We start from the raw sequence: 23,255 nt of genomic DNA, 5'->3' as shown, positions 1-23,255 counted from the left end.
CGGTGCTCTGGGGAGTGTCTTGTACCTGGTGATGGTGCGGGAGGTCCTGGTGGTGACGGTGACGGCGAGGGTCCTTGTGATGAAGCTCCCACCCTCTGCCTGTCAGTCAGGGAGCCAGGGGTGGGGGTCTGGCCGTCCCGCTCCCCCCATTCCCAGCCCCTGGCCCCTCCAGGGCCATCCGCGGCTGCTGCCCTGGGCTCGGCTCCTGGAAGGCCTGCGCTCTGTGGCTGACTGTCACTGCCTCTTGTTTTCTAGGGACGTGTAGGCGGGACAGCCGCTGAGCGACTTAAGACTTGCCCCCTGGCGGCCTCCGCGCCTCCGTCCCCACCCCCATGCCCTGCCTGTCGGGGCTCTCGGTTGCAGCCCAACGCGGACTGGCAAGGCCGAAGCGGGAACCCCCCAGGCGTCCTCAGGTCCCGTCAGCCCCGCTCCGGGCTGGGGTCTCAGGACTCAGGCCTGTGCCCCGCCTGTGCAGGACGGGGTCGTGTGCCTCCCTCCCACGGGGAAGAGGGGCCGCTGCTCGTGGGAAATTGGTCTGGAACCAGAACCCCAGGCTGTGGACAGGCAGACCCAGCCGGCGTCCACTGTGGTCAGCCTCGGTGCTGCCTCCAGGGTATGAAGCCAGCAACACCGAGGGCCCTCCAGGGTGGCGGTGGAAGGAGGGACCCCCCTCCCCTCCGCCTGCAGGCTGGGAGCTCTGTGTGTCCTGTGGCCTTCCCAGAGACCACCGCGGGGCCAGGCGGGCGGTGGGGTGGCGCCTGAGGAGTCAGACCCCCAGCTGACGGGACCCCTTTCCTGTGGTCTCCGTCTGCAGCCCTGCGCCGTGCCCGAGGCTGGGACTTGTCTGTTGTGTGTTGCTGAGTCACTGTGTGTGGAGCTGGGGCTGGACTCGGACCCAGCCCTGCGCCCAGTGAGGCGCTCACGCTGTCTCCCCACCTCTGCCGCAGCATGGTGGCCCCGGGCCATGACTGAAGGAATGAGGGCCATCTCAGTCTGGCTTTCGGGCTCAGTTTGGCGCCCAGGAGGGGCCTTGAGGGCCAGCCGAGGCCTCTCACACAGGCGGGGACTTGGGCTCTGCCCTGCACCACGCCCGGGCTAGGCCACTGCAGACCCGCCCCCGTGGTTTGCAGGACAGACCCTCGGGTGGTGCTGGGCAGGGAGGAGCGCAGGCTCAGCCAGGCGGCGGCGGGGTCACAGGTGCACGCCTCGCGGTTCTTCGGGGCTGGTCCTGGAGCGGCCTCGGCGTTCCCGGCCCTGAGCCAGCCCTGGGCACACGCGCCTGCCTTCACCCAGGTGGCGGTCCAGTCACACAGGCGGACGACTGAGTGAGAAGTGTGAGCCCTAGCACCGTGGCTCCTGCTCCGGAGGGAGCGGCAGGGTTGACGGGGGTCCGCAGGTTTGGGTCTGCGGGGAGGTGGGGTGCCTGGCAGCTTCAGCAGAGCCAAGAAGCTGTGACCTGGATCTTATGTTTTCTCGGGGCATAAAAGTGCTCTGATTTTCCCTCTCCTCAGGCTCAGCTGAAGCTACGCCAAGAACTGGCTTTTAAAGGCTGCCTGAAATGTGGTTTGGAGCCAAGAATCTATAGAGCCAGTGCATTCGTGACCTTGTTGAAAACGCTTACTGAGGAAAATCAGTGGGGTAGGATTTAGGAGCTGGCTTTTTGTTGTTGTTGTTTTTCCTTTTGAAGATTAAAAAAAAAAAAAGCCACCGCTCTGGCCCCCCTCACCCCGTGCTTTCCCCCTGCGCCCCCGGCCCCCGAGTCCACCAGCCCCAGGCGCTCAGCCCTCTGCTATCCACGCCTCCCCCGCCCCAGGCCCTCTCCATCCCCCCGTGCTGCAGGAGTGAAAATACCAAGTGGGTAAAATTAAGGAGCCGGGTAGAGCCCTGGAAATTAGGCCACAGCTGTCAGGCCAGGCAAGAGTCCTCGTCTCTGAATGGACTGCCGGGAGCAAGCGCTCACCCCCCGTGAGAGTGGGTCAGAGTCCTCAGCTCCCCCCGTGCCCCCCGCTCCGGAGGGGCTGCTGCTGTGCCGGCCTCCACGCATCACCGAGCAGCCCTCAGAGACAGGGTCCCAGTGCCCTCCGGGGGGCCCCAAACTTGAGCAGCAATGATGCTCTGTGGGAGCACATGAGGGGGGGTGCCCAGCATGGAGGGAGGGGTCCAGGGAAGCTTCTAGAAAGAGATGCAGAGTCCCTGAGCCATGGAAGAGAAGGCACTCAGTGGCGGGGAGGTGGTAGGAGAAGGTGCCCATGTGTACGAAGAGTGTGCCCGGAAGCCTGGGGCCAGGGCGCAGACCCCCGGCGGGGCTGGGAGTGAGGCGGGGGCCAGGCCCAAGCAGCCTGAGGCTCCCCCGGAGTCACTGACGGACCCCGGGCAGGCTCAGAAGGCCCTCTGCACCTGCTGCGGGCGTGCACAAGTGCTGAGGGGCACCCCGACATGTGGCCATGCTGGGGTGGGTGGCACCGAGCCGGGGGACTGCCTGAGCTCCCAGAGCCCCGGGCCCCACGCTCCCATGAACGGCAGGGAAGTGGGGCCCAGGGCTTGTGGTGATGGGGACGCTGTCTGTCTCCAGCTGCGTCAATGGCCTCCTCAGACACCAGAGGCTGGTTAAGGAGCAGCTCAGGAAGCTTGCTTGACAAGGGAGGTGGCCGTTACAGCGTTCTGGAAGGTTCAGTGGTGCCGGGGCTGGCAGTGTGAGCAGATAACCTGGACTGAGTCTCAGGCCTTCTTGATACCCAGACGTCCCTGCCCTGATGCATGTGGCTCTTCCAGGCAGTTAGTCCCAGGTGCCTGTGAGCTCAGCCAGCTTTCCCCACCTGTCCCCAGAGAGGAGTCAGCCTCTCCCTTCCTCCTGCGTGAGCTGATGCCCTTCCTGACAGACGAGCCGGCTCTTGAGGCGCCCCCCGCCCCTTCTGCCAGTAGCCCCTGGCCCGAGCAGTTGGCAGGCTCCTGGCGTTACCTCACTTCCTTCCTACCCTTCAAGCCTGAGCCGCCACCCCAGTCCAGTTCCTTCTGCTTCTCCTGCACCCCCAAGTAGCACGGTAATTGCTTCCTCAGATCTTCAGCTGTGCACGCCGTCTGTGAGTATTTCCCGGTCCTCTGACCCTCTGCAGGAGAACCTGTGATCTTACCGCTGCAGGGTCCCCGCGGGGAGCAGGGACGCAGAAAGGAACGAGCCCCCCCTTCCCCTCCCCGGCGACCCTCTGCCCTGTCTCCAGCCAGCGGTGCCTGCAGGAGCAACAGCGTTGCCGCGTTCTGCCCCAGCCCCATCGCTCGTGTGGTCCAAGGGCACACTCCCCCCAGGGTGGGGTGCTGGGCCTGTTGGGACAGGGCGGCTGCCCGGTGATACTCGTCCCCAGCTCAGCTCCTGAGATGAGGATGTGATTCCAGAGGTCTGGGAAGGTCACAGCTTCCATTTCATTCGTGTGGTGTTTGGAGAAACGATCAGACATCCCTTTACATGTTTAGTCTTGCTGAGCCAGCTAGGGGGCTCCTAGGAGAGGAAAGACAGCCATCAGAGATGCGCCTCCAGGCCAAGCATAGTGCCAGCAGAGTGGGGAGCCCCGCTCGGGACGAGAGGCCAGAGAGGGAGGCAGGATGGATGGGCCTGGACAGGCGTGAGCGCCCGAGGGGCTGGGGGGAGGGTGGCACGGGCTGCAGCCCGCTCAGCACAGCGGCACCGCCCCCCAGGGCCCCCATCGCCTCGGGGTTGGGGGGGACACCTCCCCGTACGCAGGCGTCCGAGTCCTGGGCAACGGTCCCCGCCTGCCATCTCCCCAGCCCATCCATCTTCCGCATCCATCTTCTGCCCTGACTTGGCTCTGACCTCCCCCTCGGAAGGGACATCTAGAAAGGCAGCCCCCAGACCCTCTGTACTTGAAATGGGAAGAAGGTGCTTACATGAGGCAAACGTGATTTAAATAGCCAAGCAGATGGGGAGGCCTCCCATGCGAGGCTGCAGTCTCAGATCTCCCCTGGCCTGGCTATATCGCACCCACCAGCCCCAGGCCCTGGGTAGAGGCGGCTTTCCAGCTCTGGTGGAAGGCTGGGCCTTCGTCTCCATTGATGAGACTTTGCTCTTCTGCTCAGATGCTATTTCAGGAGAAACCACCCAGTAGTAGGCACTCCTGCCTCAGAGTGGAGCCAGGCGTTTTCTCCTGTGAGGAGTATTATGCTAATCACTCCTTGCAAACAGGCAGACTCTGTAGGAGGTTTGCCTGGTTTTATGTGAAACCTACGCCTTTGAAGCAAAGAGCCACCGTAGCTAAAAATACCGTTCCTGGCTGTTGATCCTCTCCTTGGTGCAGTGCTTGTTTCCATTGTTAAATCTCACTGCTCCGCCTCCGAGATCTCCTTGAGGGGGTCCACGACCATCCCCGAAGGTGTCGGTTTCTAAGTGATCTCTGTGTTGTTTCAAAAGACGTTTTAACCCATGTAAGATAAAAATGGAAATAACGCAGAAGAATGTAGTTTGAAATGTGAGAGACCCTCCCCACCCCTTCCTCCCCCACAAGTAGCCTCTGCTTTCCTCCCAAAACTTGTCTTTGCATTTACAAACATGTAATTCTGTTTGTGGTGAAGGTTGTGGTTTTCTGGCAGAGAATTCCAGACTCAGTCGTTCTGCCACTTGCCTTGTGTTCCCTCACACTCCAGCCGTCGTCTGACAAGCGGATCCATCAGGATCCCGAGCTCGTCAGGACACTGCCCTCTCGTCTTCAGGCTGCAGCAGGCCGACTCAGGGTCAGCTGTCTCTGAGCAAGGCTGCCGTGTCAGGGTTGAACTCCATCGCCCATGTCTGTGTGCGGCATCCAGACCGTGATCTGTGGGTGGTGATGGGGTGCTGGGAGGACCCCTTGCCTGACACACTCTGTCGGGGAAGGTAGGGGGCTGTCTCTGTAACCGAGACCTGGGACTCCTCGGGCACCTGCAGGACACCGTCACATCTGGAGCCGTTTCCCATTCTCGTGTGCTTAATCCCATAAAGATCTTCTGGGCTGGGAAGGGACATTCAGATGAAAAGCCTATTTCATGCATCTTAAATTTCCCTGAAAATGACTGATCACAAAAGGAATTTTTGCAGCCTCCTGACAGCGGGTGGGAGGGGGTACAAATAGGAGAAGCCCCTTTGCATCTGGCCACGGAGAACTGAAGCAGTCCCCTCCATGCTCTCTTTGTCCCATACCTTCAGCTGTGACCCTGCCATCCTCCCAGCCCTTTCACTCTGATCTCTTCATGCTGTCCAAGAGACTCAAGCGCCGAGGCTGCTCTGATATTTGCTCTTTGTTACCAGCAGTGGGTATTAGCGTTTCACTTCCCTGTCTGTCCTGACGTTTATCTCAGTGCCCTTTAAGTGGGCACTTGTGAAGAGCTACAGAAAATGATCTCAGATCATAAAATTCTGTAGAACTCCCAGACGAAAGATTGGAAGGCCAGAAAGGCACTAATCGTTCCAGCTCCCTGATTGGAGACAGTTCTCTCCTGTGGAAGCCAGATGCAGCCAGGAAGGCAGGAGAGGCGCACGCAGGGACGATGAGCGCTGTACTTCCCCCCTGGGGCCGCCAGGTGGGGAGCCAGGGGAGCACTGTGCTTCCCCCACCCCAGGCCTCTGAGGCGGGGACCAAGGGGAGCACGGTGCTTCCTCCCCTCTTCCCCCCCTCCCTGCCCCAGGGCCTCCAGGAGGGGACCCAGGGGAGCGCTGTGCTCCTCTCCCCACCCCCCACCCCCGGGCCTCTGAGGCTGGGACTCAGGGGAGCTCTGTGCTTCCCCCCGGGGCCACCAGGCTGGGACCCAGGGGAGCACTGTGCTTCCCCCCGGGCCTCCGAGGCTGGGACTCAGGGGAGCTCTGTGCTTCCCCCCGGGGCCACCAGGCGGGGAGCCAGGGGAGCACTGTGCTTCCCCCACCCCAGGCCTCTGAGGCGGGGACCAAGGGGAGCACGGTGCTTCCTCCCCTCTTCCCCCCCTCCCTGCCCCAGGGCCTCCAGGAGGGGACCCAGGGGAGCGCTGTGCTCCTCTCCCCACCCCCCACCCCCGGGCCTCTGAGGCTGGGACTCAGGGGAGCTCTGTGCTTCCCCCCGGGGCCACCAGGCTGGGACCCAGGGGAGCACTGTGCTCCCCCCCGGGCCTCTGAGGCTGGGACTCAGGGGAGCTCTGTGCTTCCCCCCGGGGCCACCAGGCTGGGACCCAAGGGAGCACTGTGCTTCCCCCCGGGCCTCCGAGGCTGGGACCCAGGGGAGCACTGTGCTTCCCCCCAGGGCCGCCAGGTGGGGACTGAGGGCAGGGTGGCCACGCTGTCTGGGTCTGAGGACTCAGTTCTCTCTCACCCTTCCAATGGAGCAAGTCAGGGCTATGCACAGAGGACCTGGGACCCTAAGGCAGGGACAAGGTAGAAACTCAGGGGAAGCCAGGACGCAGGCCCTGGACAGGTGGGGAGTGGTCGGGAGGAGGAGAGCAGCCAAAGCCCCGAGCCAGGCCTGGGCCCTGCAGCCCTTTGCCGGGACCGTGAAACCACTCTCCACAGAGAGTGGCATCTCCAGGCGGGCAGCAGTTCAGGGCGGCGGTTCTCAGTCCTGACCGGGAAGCCTGTTAGGAATATACGTCACCTACTCCTGGAGGCCCCAGCGGTCTTCGGGTGACTCCAGTGTGCAGCTGGGCTCAGGGGTCTCAGTAAGGGGCTGTTTCTGATGTGGAGGGCCTCCTGGTTCTGGAGGGTCACTGTGTGACCTTCTGACCGAGCCAGGACTCTGAGACAGGAGGTGTGTATGGCGCCCACAGGCCGGGCACCGAGGCTGCCGCCAGAGCAGATGGGAGCCCTTCAAGGCACATCCTTGGAGGAGTTGCCATGGGAATGTGAGATACAGATGGACCGCTGTGGTCGCCTAGGACCCACACCACAAGGGCAGCCCATTTGGGTGAAGAAGAATTTAAGGAGGGGGCCATTCTGGCCTGGGTGGGGTGACCATGTGAACACCAGGCTGCTGGGCCCGAGTCTGGAGGCGGCGTTGAGAGGGGCAGTGTGGGGGGACACTCAGGCTTCTGTGTCCAGCCCAGGGTGACTGAGGTGGAAAGGAGGTGCTTGCCATCTGTAGGTGCTTGTGGTCTCCTCACCAAGCAACAGGGAGTGATCCTTGGCCTGGAGCAAAGGGCTAGTTTGGGAAGAAGGGGATGGAGTAGAGGAAAGTGTGAACAGAGCAGCTTGCTTACGGGAAGGCTGGTGGGGCAGGGGCGTCCCCAAGCCACTCTCGGGGACGACAGGGCAGCCCATCCGGCCCCTGACTCCTGGCACTTCTGTCACCTGCTGCCTCATTGCTCAGAAGGTCACCCCCACCATTTGAGGGGAGAAGTGTCAGCGATTGAGCGGCGCCTTCCCCTACCTGTCCCCTCCACCTCAAGGGACCCTGACGATTAAGGGCACATGTCATGAGGTCTGTGTGCCTTAGGCATTCCGGTCACAGGGAGCTGGAGCCCTCGGGTGGAAAGAGGGGCTAACCCAGGAGGAGAGGTCTGTGCTGCAGGTGACACCCAGCTGACTGTCCGGTGGAAGGAAGCCTGAACTCTGGGTCTGGGGCTCGGCGGCACCGTGGCCCCGGCGGCGTGGCTCTTGCAGGGCTTCAGAGGGGAGGACCGTTCCGCGCAGTTCTCCTGATGGTCCCTGTGGGCCTCCAGGCCTGCAGGGTTCAGGGTCACTTCCCCGACCTCTCAGCCTGGACTCAGAGCATGGGAGTCATCGGACTGAGACCCCCGCTCCTCCTGGGCCTCAGGCGGCAGCTGCTCTGGGGCCTGCTGGTGGGGTCACCCCCATGGGTTCTGTCCTCGCCCCCACTGGGCTCCCCAGCCCTTGGAGACAGGCCAGCACCCCAGCAGAGCAGACTCGGTGTGGGCGCAGGTCACCACTGCCAGGGATGGCTGTGTGGCTGCTCCGTGCCCACTACCCCCAGAGGCAGCCTGAGGGTGGGGCGGGAAGAGCTGCTTTGCTGGTAAACTGCCCCAGCGCCACAGGAAGGTTCTGGAGAAACCCAGGCTCCAGTCCATGAGAAGGCCTCGTGATACCTGTAGCCAGGGTGCCCTCCTCCTTCCCCCGAAACCCTGCGTCTTCCCGAAAAAGCCCATCAGAGCTGCTGGGTGAGCCGGGCAAACAGCGAGGCAGCAGCGAAGCACTCAGGCGCCAGGGAGGGCTGACCAGACAGGGACCTCAGCAAGGCTCTGGCCTCACCCTCGTTCTCTGCAGCAGCTCCTGGCCCACGTGAAAGGGGCTTTAGGTATCTGACAGGCCTGATGTGGAGGAAGCACTCACAGACCTCTGTCCTGTGGGGCCGACGCTGAGGAAGCTGTGATTCAGCTTGAAGGGAATCCCTGTGACGGGAGAGGCAGGGCCCCTCTCAAGGGCTGGCTGGAGCTGATTGTCATGGAGACCACAGGATTTCCCACGACGGCCCATCCCTTTCTTTTCCTCTCCCTGGAGTGCTCAAAAGGTGAAATGTTCTAAAGCCATGGGCTTCACCTTCTGGGGTTTGAGGCTTGGGGCGTGGAGAGACAGCCCCCAGGGGCTTCCCCCTCCTTCCGTGGTGTCCCCAGAGCCTCCGGCAGGAGGTCGCACCCCTGCCCCCTGACGTGCCTCCAGCCATGTTCAGGGCAGGCTCCCTGTGTGACCAAGGTGCAGCCTCCTTTCTAGGACACAAACTCGGACGTTGTCTGTAGGTCAGCCCTGCATGGTTCACAGCCCGCCTGACTCCCTGGGTTCCCGCGCACACACGGTTCTCAGTGCCAACTGCGTGCCACACCAAAGTGAGCCGGGCCACCCCGCCCTCCTGTCGTTAACTTCTGGCCCACAAGTCTCCGTCTCCCGTTGCCCCCAGCGGCCCCTCACGATGGGGCGTCTTCCCTCGGGAAGCCGAGATCGTGAAAGGAGATGTCCCCAGGGAGCGGCAGGGGCCGGCACCCCGGGGGTACAGGCAGATGGCGGGACATGCTGAGTCGGGGCACAGGCCCGTCGGGGGCCAGAGGCACTTAGAGCGGACAGGGGCTGGGCTTGAGCAGACTGCTGTGGCACACGGGAAACGCACGCCAGAGGGGCGTCTGGTGGACGGGCGGGAAGGAGGAAATGGGGGTCACCTTTCCTGGGCTTCCCTCGTAGCTCAGTTGGCAAAGAATCTATGTGCAGTGCAGGAGACCTGGGTTCCATTTCCTGGGTTGGGAAGATCCCCTGGAGAAGGAAATGGCAACCCATTCCAGTATTCTTGCCTGGAGAATCCTATGGACAGAGGAGCCTGGCAGACTACTGTCCATGGGTTTGCAAGAGTTGGACACGACTGAGTGACAAACAGACTTCTCCCGGCTCTGCCCCCTCTCTCCGTGGTCCCTGGAGCAAACCCTGAGCCTCCAGAGAGGCCCTGGCCACCTCCAGGAGACCGCTTGGTTTTCTTGGCCCCTCCCGCCCTAAGGAGGCCTTCCCTGAAGGTCCCAGGATGAGCCCCGCTCAGGCGTCTGCCCCCAGAGCCTGCCACACCCTCTGTAGCAGGGTCAAACAAGCTGCGTGGACCGAAGCCCCTTCCTTCCCGGCCCTCTGCCTCTGCCTATCCGCCTCTGTCTTCACCCCCACTGCACCGACTCCCAGCAAGACCTAGAAAAACAACTCCTGTACCCTCTCTTCCCACCACACACCCCCCCAAAAAACTTCTCAGTGTATCAGAAACATTGGCTGCATTAGACACGATGAATTTTTAAGGCATGAGTTGGCAGGGTTACCATGGCTGCCTCTGCCCTGAGGGGCACACTGCTGAGGATTGATTGAAATAAATAAAACAGATTTACAACTTTCATACTTGGGAAGCAGAGAGCTGGAAGGGAAGAGAAGCCGGGGGCTGTTGGGGAGGAGGCAGGGAGCTCTCTGAACTTCAGAAGGGAGCCCACGGCCTCCTCCCCCATCCAGATGTCTCAGCGACCTGAGAGCCGCTTTCCCTTTAAATTCCTAAAGGATCCCAGCTGTGGGGACAGGGGCAGGGCAAGGCGGGAGGGCCCTTTCCTGTGGGAATGACTCTGGGCCCCGCGTTCCCTGTGTTTGACATGAGGCTGCGCTTCAGAGTTACGGCTGTGGGGCTCCCGGCAAAGGCCTGTTCCATTGGCCTCGGATCACCGAGGGGCCGTGGACACGACCTAGGGCCAAAAGGCAGAGGAGGTGAGGGCCTGGCCCTCCATGCGCGGTGCTGGCAGCTGGGGATGGAGATGAAGGGAGGCCAGGCCTGCGGGAGAAGGCGCGCTCCACGTGCAGCCTCGCAGGGAGCCTGACTCAGGGCACCTGCCTGCTCACCTCTCGAAGCCCAACGCGCCCCTCCCCACGGGCCACACCACCCCCTGAAGCTGAGCTCACAGGGGCGGGCCCCCGGCCCAGAACCTGGGCAGGAGATGGGTGCCGGGCGGGCTGGATGGCCGGCATGGAGACGGAGGCGTGACGGACCCGGCGGGCAGTGCTGGCGGAGAACGCAGAGGATGCCTCCGTGAGCGACAGACCTGCCCGCGTCAGGAAACCATTGGTTGGGCCCAGTCAGACAGGAGGCGCTGAACGAAGTCACTGGCATTGCCTGTCCCCCGTGTGGCGCTAACACAGCGCGATTCCTCAAGATCTGGAGGGGCCTGGGAAGGTCTGGTCCTCCGGCTCCTCGGGAGGTAGGGGCCCTAGGGAGTGGCGGCACGCCCGCTGGGGCTCATTTTGAGTTCTCTGTTCGTCGTGGGGCAATGAGCAGGGGTTGAAGCAGGAACAGACTGTGTTAAGCGTGACTGGGGCAGCAGAAGGCAGCCCCCGCGTTTATGCCTGTCTCTCAGCAGCAGCGTCCCCTCCTGCTCCAGTGGGGTGAGTCCAGGCTCTCCCCTTTCAGGCCAGCTGCTGGCCACCCCGTCTGTGCGGGTAGCTAGTGACTCGGGACAGTCAAGATGGGAAAGCCCTCCAGCCTCCATTTCCCCTTAAACTTCTCTTGAGTCCACCTGATGCCAGCCCCACGTCCCCCGACCAGTAACCTCGGGCAGACTCACCAGTGGGCTGGGCTGTGCCCCCAGCTGGTCCCAAAGCCGGCACTGTCGGCCTGGGTAGGGGACACTCCCGGGCCCTGCAGGCTGCTTGCTCACCCAGCACCTTCTCTTCGGGTATCAGACATACTGTCTGCTTCAGCTTTTCTACAAAAAGCCAGGCCTGAGCAAGGAGTGGGGAGGGGAGGGCCGGGCAGCCGCCCCCAGCGCCCCTCGAGAAAGGATGAGCTCACTTCGCTTCCCAGCCAGCACTGGGCGCCGGGCTTGGTGTCAGAACCCGCAGGGCCAGGTGGCGGGGGCGTCAGCATGCCCTGACTTGGCGACAGGCGCCAGGGAGACCGGAAGGGAGCCCGGGGACCTGGGAAGGCTTGGCCAACAGCGTGGGTGGGGGAACGTGGCTTCGCCGGTCCTGTTTTTGGAGGAAGCAGGGGAGTGGGGTCATGGGAAGAAGTCTTCCGTCTTCTCCCAGAGCCACATGGCTGACTTTAGATTTCCCAGCGCGCTGTGCAGCAGGCAGCAGGCAGCAGGATGCCTCCCCAGGAAGAGTGCCCGTGCTCGGGCCCCTGCTCCTCCACGCAGGCCTGGCCCCCAGCTGTCCCCACCGTCCACGCCCCCCTCCTCTGTGCCAGCCCATGCCTGCCCCCCGGCCCCCTCTGTCCCGAAAGGACTGGGTCCCCCCCCTCTCTCAGCACCCCCACTACCAAGACGGCCTCCCCCAGGCACCCTGCCCCGTGCACCCCCGCCCACAGGATGAGCCCCGGGAGAGCAGGGTCTCCACTCCTGTGCTCTGCACTTGGCCCGGCAGGGAAGGCAGGGGTCTTGGCCCCCACAGCAGGACTTGGCCTGGCCCAGCGTGGTCCCAGTCCCCGGAAAAGAAGCGGCGCGGGGCCTTCCCACACCAGGACAGAGGGAGGACCTGCGGCCTCGGGGCACGGCCCGCACTCTCCAGCCCCCTGCCAGGCCGGCTGAGGTCTTCCTCCTGCCCACTCTGGCCCATGGTCACCTGCAGCAGGGGCTGTGGGTGGGCGCCAGGTTGGGCCCAGGGCAGCAGCTCCCACCGCGGCTGAGGCCGTTCAGGGGCAGTCTGGTGGGTGCTTGGCCGGTGTCTGTGGTTGGGGGACAGTGAGGAGGCTCACACCAGCCCAGCAAGCGTGGTGCGGCCCCTGCGGGCGGGCTCTGGTCCTGAGCCTTCCCAGCCCAGCGCCTGGCTTGGCCTTTTGAGGCTGCCCCTCTCTGTCTGTGCGTTAGGGAAAGTGACGGTCCCTCTCATGACCCGGGGGTTTCAGAGCCAGCGGAAGGTAGGCTGCTCCCCTGAGAGCCCCTGTGAGTGACACAGGGTCCCCTGTGGGAACTCGGACCTGGAAGCATGGGACAGTGGTCCATGCCGCAGCGGGTGGCTGGAGGAGAGGGGGCAGAGTGTCCTTGGGATCCAGGGGTGCACTGCGGGCCGCCCCAGGGCAGGTGTGGGTGGACCCCTGCTCTCCTCGGGCCTAAGGGGGCCCCCAGGTTGTGGCCTCCCAGACCCCACCCAGGTTCCCTTGCACCCCACTTCTCTGCCTTGTCCCCAAGTATTTTCCAAGCTATTGCCTTATCATGAATAGCACATTAATGTGGGTATTAAAAAATATGGGCAAATGTTTAATGCTCGCAAGCTGTGTTCCATTATTGATGCTCTGCTTGAGGGCCCGGCAGGCAGCCCAAGCGGGCGGGGCCTCCGTGGAGAAGTGATGACGCAGCAGCCCCGTGAGGCCGCCATCTGCCGGGCCCGCTGCGGGGACAGCCGAGCCCGCTCACCACGGGCTCCTAGGAGGCAGAGCGGGGAAGGGAGCCGGGCCCCTGGGTCTGAAGCCACTCCTCTTCCGCTGCGGTGGTGTGGCTGGGCCCCTCTGCTTGCGTGGGGTGCAGGCTCCGTGAGGTCTCAGGAGATACCATGGGGGGAGCCTGGGGCCGGGCCGGGGAGGCTGGCCCGCCTGTGCGGGTCACGCCACAAACTCAGGGTTGAATGGAAAGTGGCCCCTTATTTTTGGCCGTGCTGGGTCTTCATTGCTACGTGCAGGCCTTCTCTAGTTGCAGAGAACGGGGCTGCTCTCTAGTTCCGATGCACAGGCTTTTCATAGCGGTGGCTGCTCTTATTATGGAGCAGACTCTTGGTGTACGGACTTCGGAAGTTGCCGCCCAGGGGCTCGTTACTTGTGTCTTGAGGGCGCTGGAGTGTGCTGGCTTCGGTAGTTGTGGCGCTTGGGGTTAGCTGCTTTGCGGCATGTGGAATCTTCCCAGACTGGGGATTGAACCTATGACCCCTGCATTGGCAGGCAGATTCTTAGTCACTGCGGCACCAGGGAAATCCATAATTAGCACTTTTTAAGAAGCACCCCCATTGGGGCACGGAGGGTGAAAAAAGAAGCAGGGAGTCTGATTAGAAGGTGGCTTGGAATTGAGCAGGCGAGAGGGGCCGACCGGTGGCCCCGGGCAGGATGGCCGAGACGGGCCAGGAGGCAGGCGTGCGCTGAAGGCAGAGCCCTGGTGAGAGGGGCCCCGAGGGCCATGGAGGACTCTGTGCTTTGGGCTGCAGCAGCTGCGTGGGCACTGATGTCCCCTGAAGGCTGGGGGCCTGAGTCAAGGGGGAGACCAGGAGGTGTGCTGTGGCCCTGCCAAGCCTGAAGGGCCTTCTGGTCAAGCAGGCAGGGCAGCCACCAAGTGAGCGGTGCCCATCCAGAGGCCACCAGGGCTCGAGAGGCGCGTGTGGGAGCCACTCATCCAGAGACAGCTTTGAAGACATCCGCCGGCCCAGACGCAGCCCCCGAGGGTGCCAGCCAGAGAGGAGCCGAAGGTGACTGAAAGCCCCAAGGAGGAGGGCGTGGTGATGCGGACGTACTGAGCGCTCTGCTGTCCTGACCTTCTGAGGCCCCCTTGCAGTCGGGGCTTCTTAGGGACGCCGGGAGGCCGTGGCACCTGCCTCCGCGCCTCGCCACCCCCTTGCTGGTCCCTCTGCACCCGCCCTGGCTGTCCTCCGGCTGCCGCAGGCCCCCCTCCCGGGCCTGGGTCCCCGGGGAGCGCTGCCTGGCAGCAGCCTCAGCTGTCGGCCCCTGTCATGGAGACGGCGGCAGCTGCGGGCGACGGTCATTTGTGACCATTTGTCAGAAAGCGCTCCTTCCTCCCGCCCTGCCCTCCTGCCCCGTTTCTCTCCCACGGCCCTGGAGAGGGGGCCCGTCTCGGGCTGGGAGGGCCACGAGGGGACGGAAGCGCCGTCCGTGCTCTGCCGAAGGGCCACCCGTGGTACCAGCGCAGGACCCAGCCAGGGGTCCCGTCCCACATACCGCGCGCCGCACAGGCGATCGGGAGTCTGGGCGGTGCCCTCTGAGCCGCCCCCACGGTACAGGCAGGCATCACCCCCAGTTGGAAGGTGGGGAAACTATCCCACAGACACACTGGGTCACGCAGCTGGTCAGGAGCACTAGGCCCGGGCGCCGAGGCCCATCCTCCACCCACCCAACCCCCCGCCGCCCCCAACAGCTTTATTTCCATTTCTTTGGTGGTTTCTGGCCCGGGCCTGCTGGTTCCAGCTGGGCCTAGGCTGGAGACGGCCTGCCTGCTCTTTGCACTTCGTGGTTTGGCCTCTCCGTTACCAAATGCTCTGGGATTTTTCTGGAGCCAGGGGTGGAAAAGAATCTTCTCCTGTCTGGCACCAGGGCGTGGCTGGTATTCGGAAGGAAGCAGGAAGCCAGACCCTGATAATGCTGAGTTCAGTGTATGTTCAGTGACCGGAGACAGAGATGTCAGAGGCTCGTTGGCTCCAAGTGGGGCTCATTTTGTTCAGCACCTTTGAGGCCTCAAACCCCTGTCCCCACAGGCCTGAGGCCAGGAGTCAGGCAAACAGACGTTGACCCCGGATGAGAGACAGGAAAGGGGGTGCCATGCTGGCACCAGCCCCCAGCAGGCAGGGCTCAGGGGCCATACCCCACCCTTCTTACCAGCCTTTGCCGACTCCTGGGTTTGCTCTTCTTGCTTCCAGAGGCCTTGAGATTCCCAGACTCCCAACAGGAAGGCCTGCTTGTCCCCGCAAGACCAGGCCTCTGTGGGCAACTGGCAAACCAGGGAGGTCTGTAGGCTTCCCTGAGCCCTGTCCTTGAGACCTGGTGTCACTGTTGACATCACCTTGGACCAGGGACCCGGGGAAAACTGCTTTCTTCCTCTGTTCTCTGGGTTCCCAGTTTTCCCTTTTATAAAATGGAGACTCCTTCCCAAAAAGCCCAAGCCTTATTCCTCCAGCTGTCTTTCTTGGGATTTCACATTCTGGCCTGGGGTGGATGGATAAATACAGCCTGTGGGGCTCTGGAGTGCCCGGGAGCTGTGGACCCAGCTCCACTGTGAGTGGCCCCCTTGGGCCCCCCAGAGGCCCAGGAGAGAGCAGACTCCCTTGGGAGCTGGAAGATGAGCGAGAGGGCGCCGAGCCTGTGGCCCAGAGCCGCCTCCCCCGCAGGCAGCTCTGCCTCCTGCTTCATGGGGAAGCCATGTTCCCCTCTGCCCCCCGCCCCCCAGGCAGCTCTGCCTCCTGTTGCACAGGGAAACCACGTTCCCCTCTGCCCCTCCCCCAGGCAGCTCTGCCTCCTGTTGCACAGGGAAACCACGTTCCCCTCTGCCCCTCCCCCAGGCAGCTCTGCCTCCTGCTGCACGCGGAGAGCATCTTCCACTCGATGGCGGACATCCTGCTCCGGGAGGAGGACCTCACGTTCGCCTCGACCATGGTCCACACCCTCAACACCATCCTGCTGACCTCCACTGAACTCTTCCAGCTGCGAAACCAGCTCAAGGACCTGAAGACCCCGGTACTCCTCACCTGCGAGCTCCAGCCAGTGTCATTCGTGTGCGCACGGGCGCGGCCATGCCAGCCCTCCCCGCGGTCCCCAGAGGTTGGCGGGGAGGAGACAAGGATGCGACCCGAGGCCTCCCAGTCCAGTGTCAAATACGGGTCCTCTTGGGTGGGCTGCATGTGAGTGCTAGCCACGGGTGTGAGTGTCCTTGGAGCTGCCCACCGTGAAGGGCTCTGCCAGCAGAAGACTGGGGACCCTGCTCCAGGGTCCGTGCCCTCCCTGACACCCCACCCCACCTGGCACTGCCCCCATGCACGCAGAGCGGCTCGGGTTCTGAGTCCACCTTGCAAGCCCGGTAGAATCGTGCTTGCTGGGCTCTGCCACCCGGTCAGGGTCGGGCCTGTGGATACAACCCCACTGGGGTTCGGGCGTCACTGCTCTCCTCACCCTTCTTCTTGGCCTGGGCCCTCCTCTCCTGCAGAGGGACACATCTGTGTCAGCCAGGGTGTCATGGTGCTGTCTGGCCCAGGAGTTTTAAGTGAGGACCCACCAGGGCCGGTCAGAGAGAGCAGGGAGGTGCTCACCATTCTGCCAAACCGCTCTGGGGGACGTGGGTCAAAGGCCTTGCTCGGACTGAGCTGCGGAGGGTCCCTGGGTTGGCTTTCATCCAGGACAGGCTGGCGGCTCCGCAGCTTGTATCAGACCGTGCTGACCACCCTCCCCCTCAGACCCTGCACTGGCCGGTCCCTGGGGTCTCCAGGACATCCAGGCCTGTGCCTGGCGGCACTGGGGCCTGGCCTCTGGGGATGAGCCAGGCCACACCCCTGCCTCCCTCCTGTAGGGTGTTCCTCAGGGCAGGGGCGCTCCCTAGGGTGGGCTCCGCTCCAGGCAGGGTTTCAGGTGCAAGGAGGGCTGCAGAGGAAGGAAGATGTGGCTTTGAGGATGACAGGAAGGCGCTGCCTGGGAGAGGGGGCCGGGCCCTGAGCAGCCTTCCTCCCCGCCTGCACCCAGGCCTCCACGGCCCCCCAGCTCCTGCCGTGGAGGGCTGGGAGGGCGACTGCTGTTATCTGCTGAGCCAGGAGCCCAGGGCACAGGCCAGGCTCGCTGCCGGCAGGCCCTTGCGACCACAGCACGTGGCTCTGTGGGCCCAGTAGTAATGACAGGGTCTGAGGAGGAGCGTTTCCTTTGCGAGGGCTCATTCCGGCTGGGCTGCCACATAACAGCCCTGGGTGCCGCGCTGGCCCCCAGTGCCCTGCAAGGGGCCCGCGGCGAGGGGCAGGGTCATGGATGGGGGGTGTGGGAGCACGGATGGGGTGTGGGGGGGCACGGATCGGGGGGCGGGGCACGGATGGGGGGCAGGGTCCCGGGTGAGGTGTCTCGGATGAGGGGGTGGGGGAGGGGGCGGCAGGCACGGATCGGGGGTGGGGGGTGTCAGGGGGCGGGGTGGGGGTCCGGGCCGGGTGTCTGGGATGAGGGGGTGGGGGCCCGGGAGGGGTGTCTCTGATGGGGGGCGGGGTCCCGGGGGGGTGTCTCGGATGGGGGGGCGGGGGAGGGGGGGCGGGGGTCCGGGGTGGGGTGTGGGCACTGATGGGGGGCGGGGGCCCGGGCCGGGGGTGGGGGGGGTCGGGGGCGGGGTGGGGGCACGGATGGTGGGGCGGGGCCCGGGCGGGGTCTGCTGACCGCGCACACCCCCTCATCCCCCTCCTCCCGTAGGAGAGCCGGAACCTGTTCTGCTGCCTCTATCGCTCCTGGTGCCACAACCCCGTCACCACCGTGTCGCTCTGCTTCCTCACCCAGAACTACAGGCACGCCTACGACCTCATCCAGAAGTTGTATCCTTCGCTCACCATTCTGCCGCCCAGCCTCAGGGGGCGGTGGGGGCCGGTCCCAGCGGAACCCCCCCAGGCTCCCCTCCGGCCTGTGGCTTCAGGGTCCGTGAGGCAGTGAGGGACGCAGCTGAGGAACTGGGGTCATGTCGCAAGCCAGAGGTCGGGAAGGCTGCGTGCTTAGGTGAGGGAGCCCCAGGAGAGAGGCAGGGTGTCCTCAGCCCAGTGCTGGCGCGGGGACGGGGCGGTCGGACAGCAGGAGTTGAGCTCAGGGCCCTTTGGGGGCCGCCGAGCCCCGCAGAGGACGTGACCGGGAGAAGCGGAGCAGCCGCAGGGCCTGGGGTCGGCCGATCTCAGAGGAAGGCCAATCTCAGAGGAAGGTCAGGTTTTGTTTGGAACACTGTGAAGCAGCCCAGCTTTCTCTGACTGCGTGGTGTGTGACCTGGATCAGACAGCTAGTAGGAGGCAGAATTGGCCTCCTCCTCTGAGGAGTGGAGAACTGGGGTAAGGAAGGAGGGTCTGCCGCGGCCTTGCCTGGTGCCCACATGCCGTCACACCTCCGTCTGCCCATCGGCCCTGCTCGCGGCCACTCAGGCGGGAACGGGTCTGGCGGGTGCAGAGGAGAGGAGCAGGAGGGAGCGCGGGGACCGTCCTGCCAGCTCTGTCTGGAGGGGTGGAAAGGCAGAGGGAACAGGCCACTGTGCTTTGTGTCCCGAAGCCGCTCAGGCGGAAACGTGGCCTGAGCCCGGGAGCCAGGGTCTGGGGCGGGGGCTGCATGCTCCATGCGCCAGGTCAGCCCTGGGGCCACTCCCCCAGCCCAGCCCCTCAGACAGGCGGGCTGCCCCGGGGCCCAGCGCCCCCCACACCCCCACCCCAGCCCCTCAGAGAGGCAGGCTGCCCTGGCCAGCGGTGAGGCTTCCTTGACCACCCTTGCAGTGGGGACCTGGAGGTCACCGTGGATTTCCTCACGGAGGTGGACAAGTTGGTGCAGCTGATCGAGTGCCCCATCTTCACATGTAAGCGTGCGCCATCCGGCAGGGAGCCCGTGGAGCCAGGCTCAGAGAGCGGCTCTCTGCCCCTGGGGAGGGAAGGGGCGCGGGCAGGTGCCCAGGGGCGCTTCTGGAACTTCAGGAATGTGAGAATGGGAGGACAGGGCTCAGGAGGCCGGCTGGAACAGGGCATCAGAACCTGCCTGTGCGCTGGCAAGAACCACCTGGGGCCGGCGAGGCGGCTGTCGAGGGTGCGCTCCCCAGCGCCCAGGAGCCAGCCCCTTGTCCCTGCAGAGCAGAGCCGGCATCCGCCGGCAGCTGACAGGCAGGCGCTGAGTGTAACACCCGGGCTGAGTATGCAGGAGGGGCAGCTAGCCCTGGCGAGCGTGGCTCTTGGGGCCTTACCTCATCCAGTACCTGCTCCCCAAAGCAGGCGGCTCGGAATGCAGCCCGCGTGCTTACAGTGTGGAAGTGAAGCCGGGCGGCAGCCCTGCTGACAGCCAGCTTCCTCCCAAGCCCAGCACCCAGGCCCTGTGCTTGGGCAGCACCCCTGACCTACTCAGGCCAAGCCCTGGAGCCCAAAGGCGACCCAGGGGCTGCAGGCTGCCCACCCCCCATCCAAACAAGAAGGCAGCTTCTCTACACAGCCGCCGTCTCGGTGACAGACACATGAGCGGGAGGGAGACCTTGTTCCAGCGGAGGGCATCAGAGCGTACCCCAGACGGCCACTAGACTGACATTTCACTTTCTCAGAAGCCTCCCAGAGCAGCCTGGCCTGTGCTCCCCGATGGCAGGTCCAGCTTAACCCTAGAGAAGCCGCGAACACCTCTCCAGGCCCAGGGCTTTCGCGCAGGGACAGCAGCAGAGTGGTCCACAGCTGGCCCTGCCTAGGCCCATTCCCACCCTCGGCAGCCTCAAGCCCTGTGGTGACTGCTCTGCCCAGGGCCAGAGCAGGGACGGGGTTTGGAGCCGGCGCTGCTGGGCCTGGGGTGGGGGGGCTGCTGCACGAGACCCCCGCGTCCTGCCGCAGCCTGGCCCCAAGGCCCGCGCGGAGCTGCCGGGCGCCGTGGTCTCCAGGGCTGTGAGGCTTGTCCTCCACCGAGGACCCTCGAGACTGGGCCTTAGACACCAGAAAGAAGCAAGTGAGTCCCTGGAAGGGCTCAGGAAAGCCGCGTGGTCCCGTCTAGTTGGGATCGTGCTGGGCAGAGCCTGGCTGCGCCCCTCCCATCTGGCACGGTGTGGGCAGGGCAGGTATCTGCTGCGGATGTCCAAGGCGTCCCCCAGACACTGCTGGGCTCGCTGTGTTCAGACACACACCAAAGCGCTTCCCCAGCCTGCTCTCCTTCAAAGCCGCGCCAGCCCAGCCTCTCTCCGGCTCACTTGTTCACAGCACTCTATGCCGCACGTGTGGAGCGGGCCCGGGGGTCCGTCGCGCTCCAGCCCAGGCCCCTCGGTGCCAGGGAGCAGTGGGCGTGTGGGGGGTTGTCAGGCTGAGGCGACTGTCGGGAAGGTTGGACAGCAGGCAGGGAAAGGCTGATCTCACATGATCACGGGGACAGCTCAGACACCGCTGGAGCGGGGGCAGGCATGCGAGGAGCCCAGCCACTGGTCTGGCCCCCTGGCCAGGCTGCGGTGCCATCAGAGCCGACCTGACCCCCGCCTCTGCCCTCCCTGGCCCCCACCTCCGCCCTCCCTGACCCCCACCCTTCGCCCTCCCTGACCCCCGCCTTCGCCCTCCCTGACCCCCGCCTCCGCCCTCCCGCAGACCTACGCCTGCAGCTGCTGGACGTGAAGAGCCACCCGTACCTGATCAAGGCCCTGTATGGGCTGCTCATGCTGCTGCCACAGAGCAGCGCCTTCCAGCTGCTGTCGCACCGGCTGCAGTGCGTCCCCAACCCTGAGCTGCTGCAGACCGAGTGAGTGCCCGGCTCGCGGACGGGGCCTGGCGCGTCGGGGCGTGACAGGGGGGACCTGGGCCCTCCCTGACCTCCGCCTCACACCCCCATCACTGCGGGCACTGTAGAAGGTTGTAGGTAGTTGGGTTGAGTTTGTCAAAAAATTTGAGCGCGTGCTGGAGTGACCCAAACAAAAAGTGCAGAGGGAGGATTTCATGCCCCGTTTCGGAGACTGTGTCGCCTGGAGCACATGGTGAGAGAGCTGCAGGGGGTCCCCCCCAGGTTCAGACAGCCCCCTCCACGTGCAGCAGAGAGACAGCCCTGGGCCATGGCCTGCCTTGGGACGCCTCGGACCCTCCCTGCCCCCGAGTGGGGTGAGAAGCAAGGGTGCACACATGGCCACCCTGCTCTCGACCTGTCCACAGGCAGCACAGGTCCCAGGCTGGCTGCCTGGAGAGGCCCCCACGCCAGCCTCCGGGGGTGTCCAGACTCCCACCCTGAGCCCACGGCTGGCCCGGCCCCCGAGCCTGTTGGGTCATGTCTATATTTGGTAACCCTTGGAGGCTTTGCCTCATCCACAGGCATTTGGCATCCGAGATGGAAAATTTCACTTGTCAGGTCGCCATGGAAACAAGCAGAGCCACTGAGAAGATTTACGCTGAATGGAGCGCACCCAGCTTGCACCAGATGCCCTGTGCGTCTAGAATTCCCTCCCAGGCTGCACGAGCCCCTCGGCAGGCCAGGCGCCTCGCTCCCGCAAGAGGCCTCAGGCCTTTGCCCTTGCGGTGGGCGCAGGCAGCCTTGAGATGCCCCTGTGCCCTCTGTCCTGCAGGGCCTGGGGCACCACCCCCCCAACCTGACTGGGGCTGGACGTGCAGTCCCCAGTGGGCTGTCTGCCTGCCCCAGGCCTCTCGGGGGGCCAGAGCCCCCAGGCCAAGGCCCAGCTGCTCGTGACACCGCTGGGTGACCCTCAGGAGGTGGCACTCAGCACTCGGGGTGCCCTGGGGGACGGGGGCAGCCATGGGTTTAGGTGTGGGTTTTATTCCCTCAGCCGGAGCACCTCTGGCTGCTGGGACTCAAAGCCCCTGGGCCTGTACTGTGCTTCATTGGCCTGCCTCTGCTGGCCTCGCCAGTGCCTGATGGGTGTTAGGGTGTTAGGGTCGCCCTGGCAGCTCCTTGCCCCTGCACCCCGCTGTGGGCTGAGGGCTTGGGGACCCTGGCCACCAGTTAGGCTTCTGGGCCATTGTCTCCTCTGTGAGGCAAGAGGGAGCCTCCGAAGCAGAAGCTGGTGACACTCACCCGCCAGGAGCCGGGTGACAGGTGCATGGTGGCAAGAGCGAGGGCTGGCCTTGGGTTCTGGAATCCCAGCCCTGCGCTGCTGGCCAGGTGTCCCTCAGCCACTCGCGGCCTGAGGGTCATAAACATACAGGGAACACGAAGGGCTGAGCAGCGGCCACACCCTGGACTGGCAGGGGGCGACAGTGGGGCGAGCCTCCTTCCCAGCCTCCGTGTCAGAGGAGCCCCCCACCCCCAGACACAGCCCTTCCTGCTCCCAAGACCCCGGGCGGAGAAGGGCCTGGCCACAGGGGGCTGAGTCACGGGAGGGGCAGGACTTGCTGCCTTCGGGGCGCGGGAGCAAGGGGAGGCCCAGCCCCCCACCCCCGCCCGCCCAGCCACATCTGTGCACAGCACCCGGGATTTGCTGCCGTTGCTGGCATCTCCCTGGCAACCCCTAATCTCAGCCCCTCTGCATCTAATGCGAAGAGTGCTGGGGGGAGGAGCACACGGCCAGTGGGTGCCGGCCTCAGACGATGCACTTCAGCAGCATCTCTGGCCTGCCCGTCTCCCCGTCTTCCGTCTACATGGGTGGGTGGCATCTGGTCCCCCCCTGGGGTCAGGGCTCCAGGGTGTCCCTCAGCCTCCTCGGAAGGGGGAGCTGCTCCCCTGTGGCAGTGACACCCGGGCCCCAGGAATACTATGCCAGGGATGTCCCTTCTGCTTTCCCAAGGGAGCGGAAAACTGCAGCCGGAGCCTGGAATGCTGCCCACAGTCTGGCCCCCGAGAACGAACCCAGCTCAGCTCCTTGTGAGCTTTGCTGAACCAGTGTTGCCCGAGGCCCAGCTCTGGGGGGAACTAATAGTTCACCCCAGCAGACAGCCCCTCAAAGACTCTTCTCCCTCATTTTGGCCTCGCTGGAGGCAGATCCATGTGGTCTGGGAAGGATCCGCTTCTGCACTCTGAAGCCTGGATACCCTGGTGAAGGGCTCTCATGACGACTGTGAGCTGATCAGCTAAGCAGAGCATCTTTGGGCCAGTGGGCCCAGGAAAGAAGCAGCCACAGCCACACTTCAAGGTGTTTTCAGGCTGTGTGTCTTTGTCAGGGAGGGAACAGGCTGAGTAGGGGTCCGGGCTGCTCTGGATGGCGTCCCAGCCATGGGAAGAGTTCCCGCTGCCCCTGGTCCTGGTGTTTTCTCAGAGGCACCTTCCAGGCTCTGACCATCGGTGGACTGCGCCCCACCAGGCGCCAGGTTCATCAGTGAGGGGTCCATCTGAATGAAGCACTGCTGTGACTCCCCCAAGCGGACTGAGTTGCTGGGCCCCAAAGGGACATGGTTGTGGCTGCAGTGGCCCCCATTGGGCACCTAGGCTGGGACTGAACACGGGGCAGCTTCCCCCCGTCACGTCTGGTGTTGCAGCTGCGCAGTGCAGCGCCGTGCT

The 23,255-nt window shown here is 64.4% G+C and overlaps 1 protein-coding gene across 1 annotated transcript in view; it reads left to right on the top strand.

Annotated features, from left to right (window-relative positions):
- The window catches only part of VAC14 (VAC14 component of PIKFYVE complex), a 76,329-nt gene that overhangs the window by 51,924 nt on the left and 1,150 nt on the right, over window positions 1–23,255 (top strand). The window contains exons 15-18 of the mRNA XM_043438070.1: window positions 15,668–15,842; window positions 17,541–17,659; window positions 18,590–18,669; window positions 20,408–20,558. Of these exons, the coding sequence (XP_043294005.1) occupies window positions 15,668–15,842; window positions 17,541–17,659; window positions 18,590–18,669; window positions 20,408–20,558 (525 nt within the window). The remainder of the gene's footprint in view (window positions 1–15,667; window positions 15,843–17,540; window positions 17,660–18,589; window positions 18,670–20,407; window positions 20,559–23,255) is intronic.

This window comes from Cervus canadensis, chromosome 18, assembly GCF_019320065.1.
Source record: "Cervus canadensis isolate Bull #8, Minnesota chromosome 18, ASM1932006v1, whole genome shotgun sequence".
Lineage (NCBI taxonomy): Eukaryota > Metazoa > Chordata > Mammalia > Artiodactyla > Cervidae > Cervus > Cervus canadensis.
This window is presented reverse-complemented; position numbering and strand designations above follow the sequence as displayed.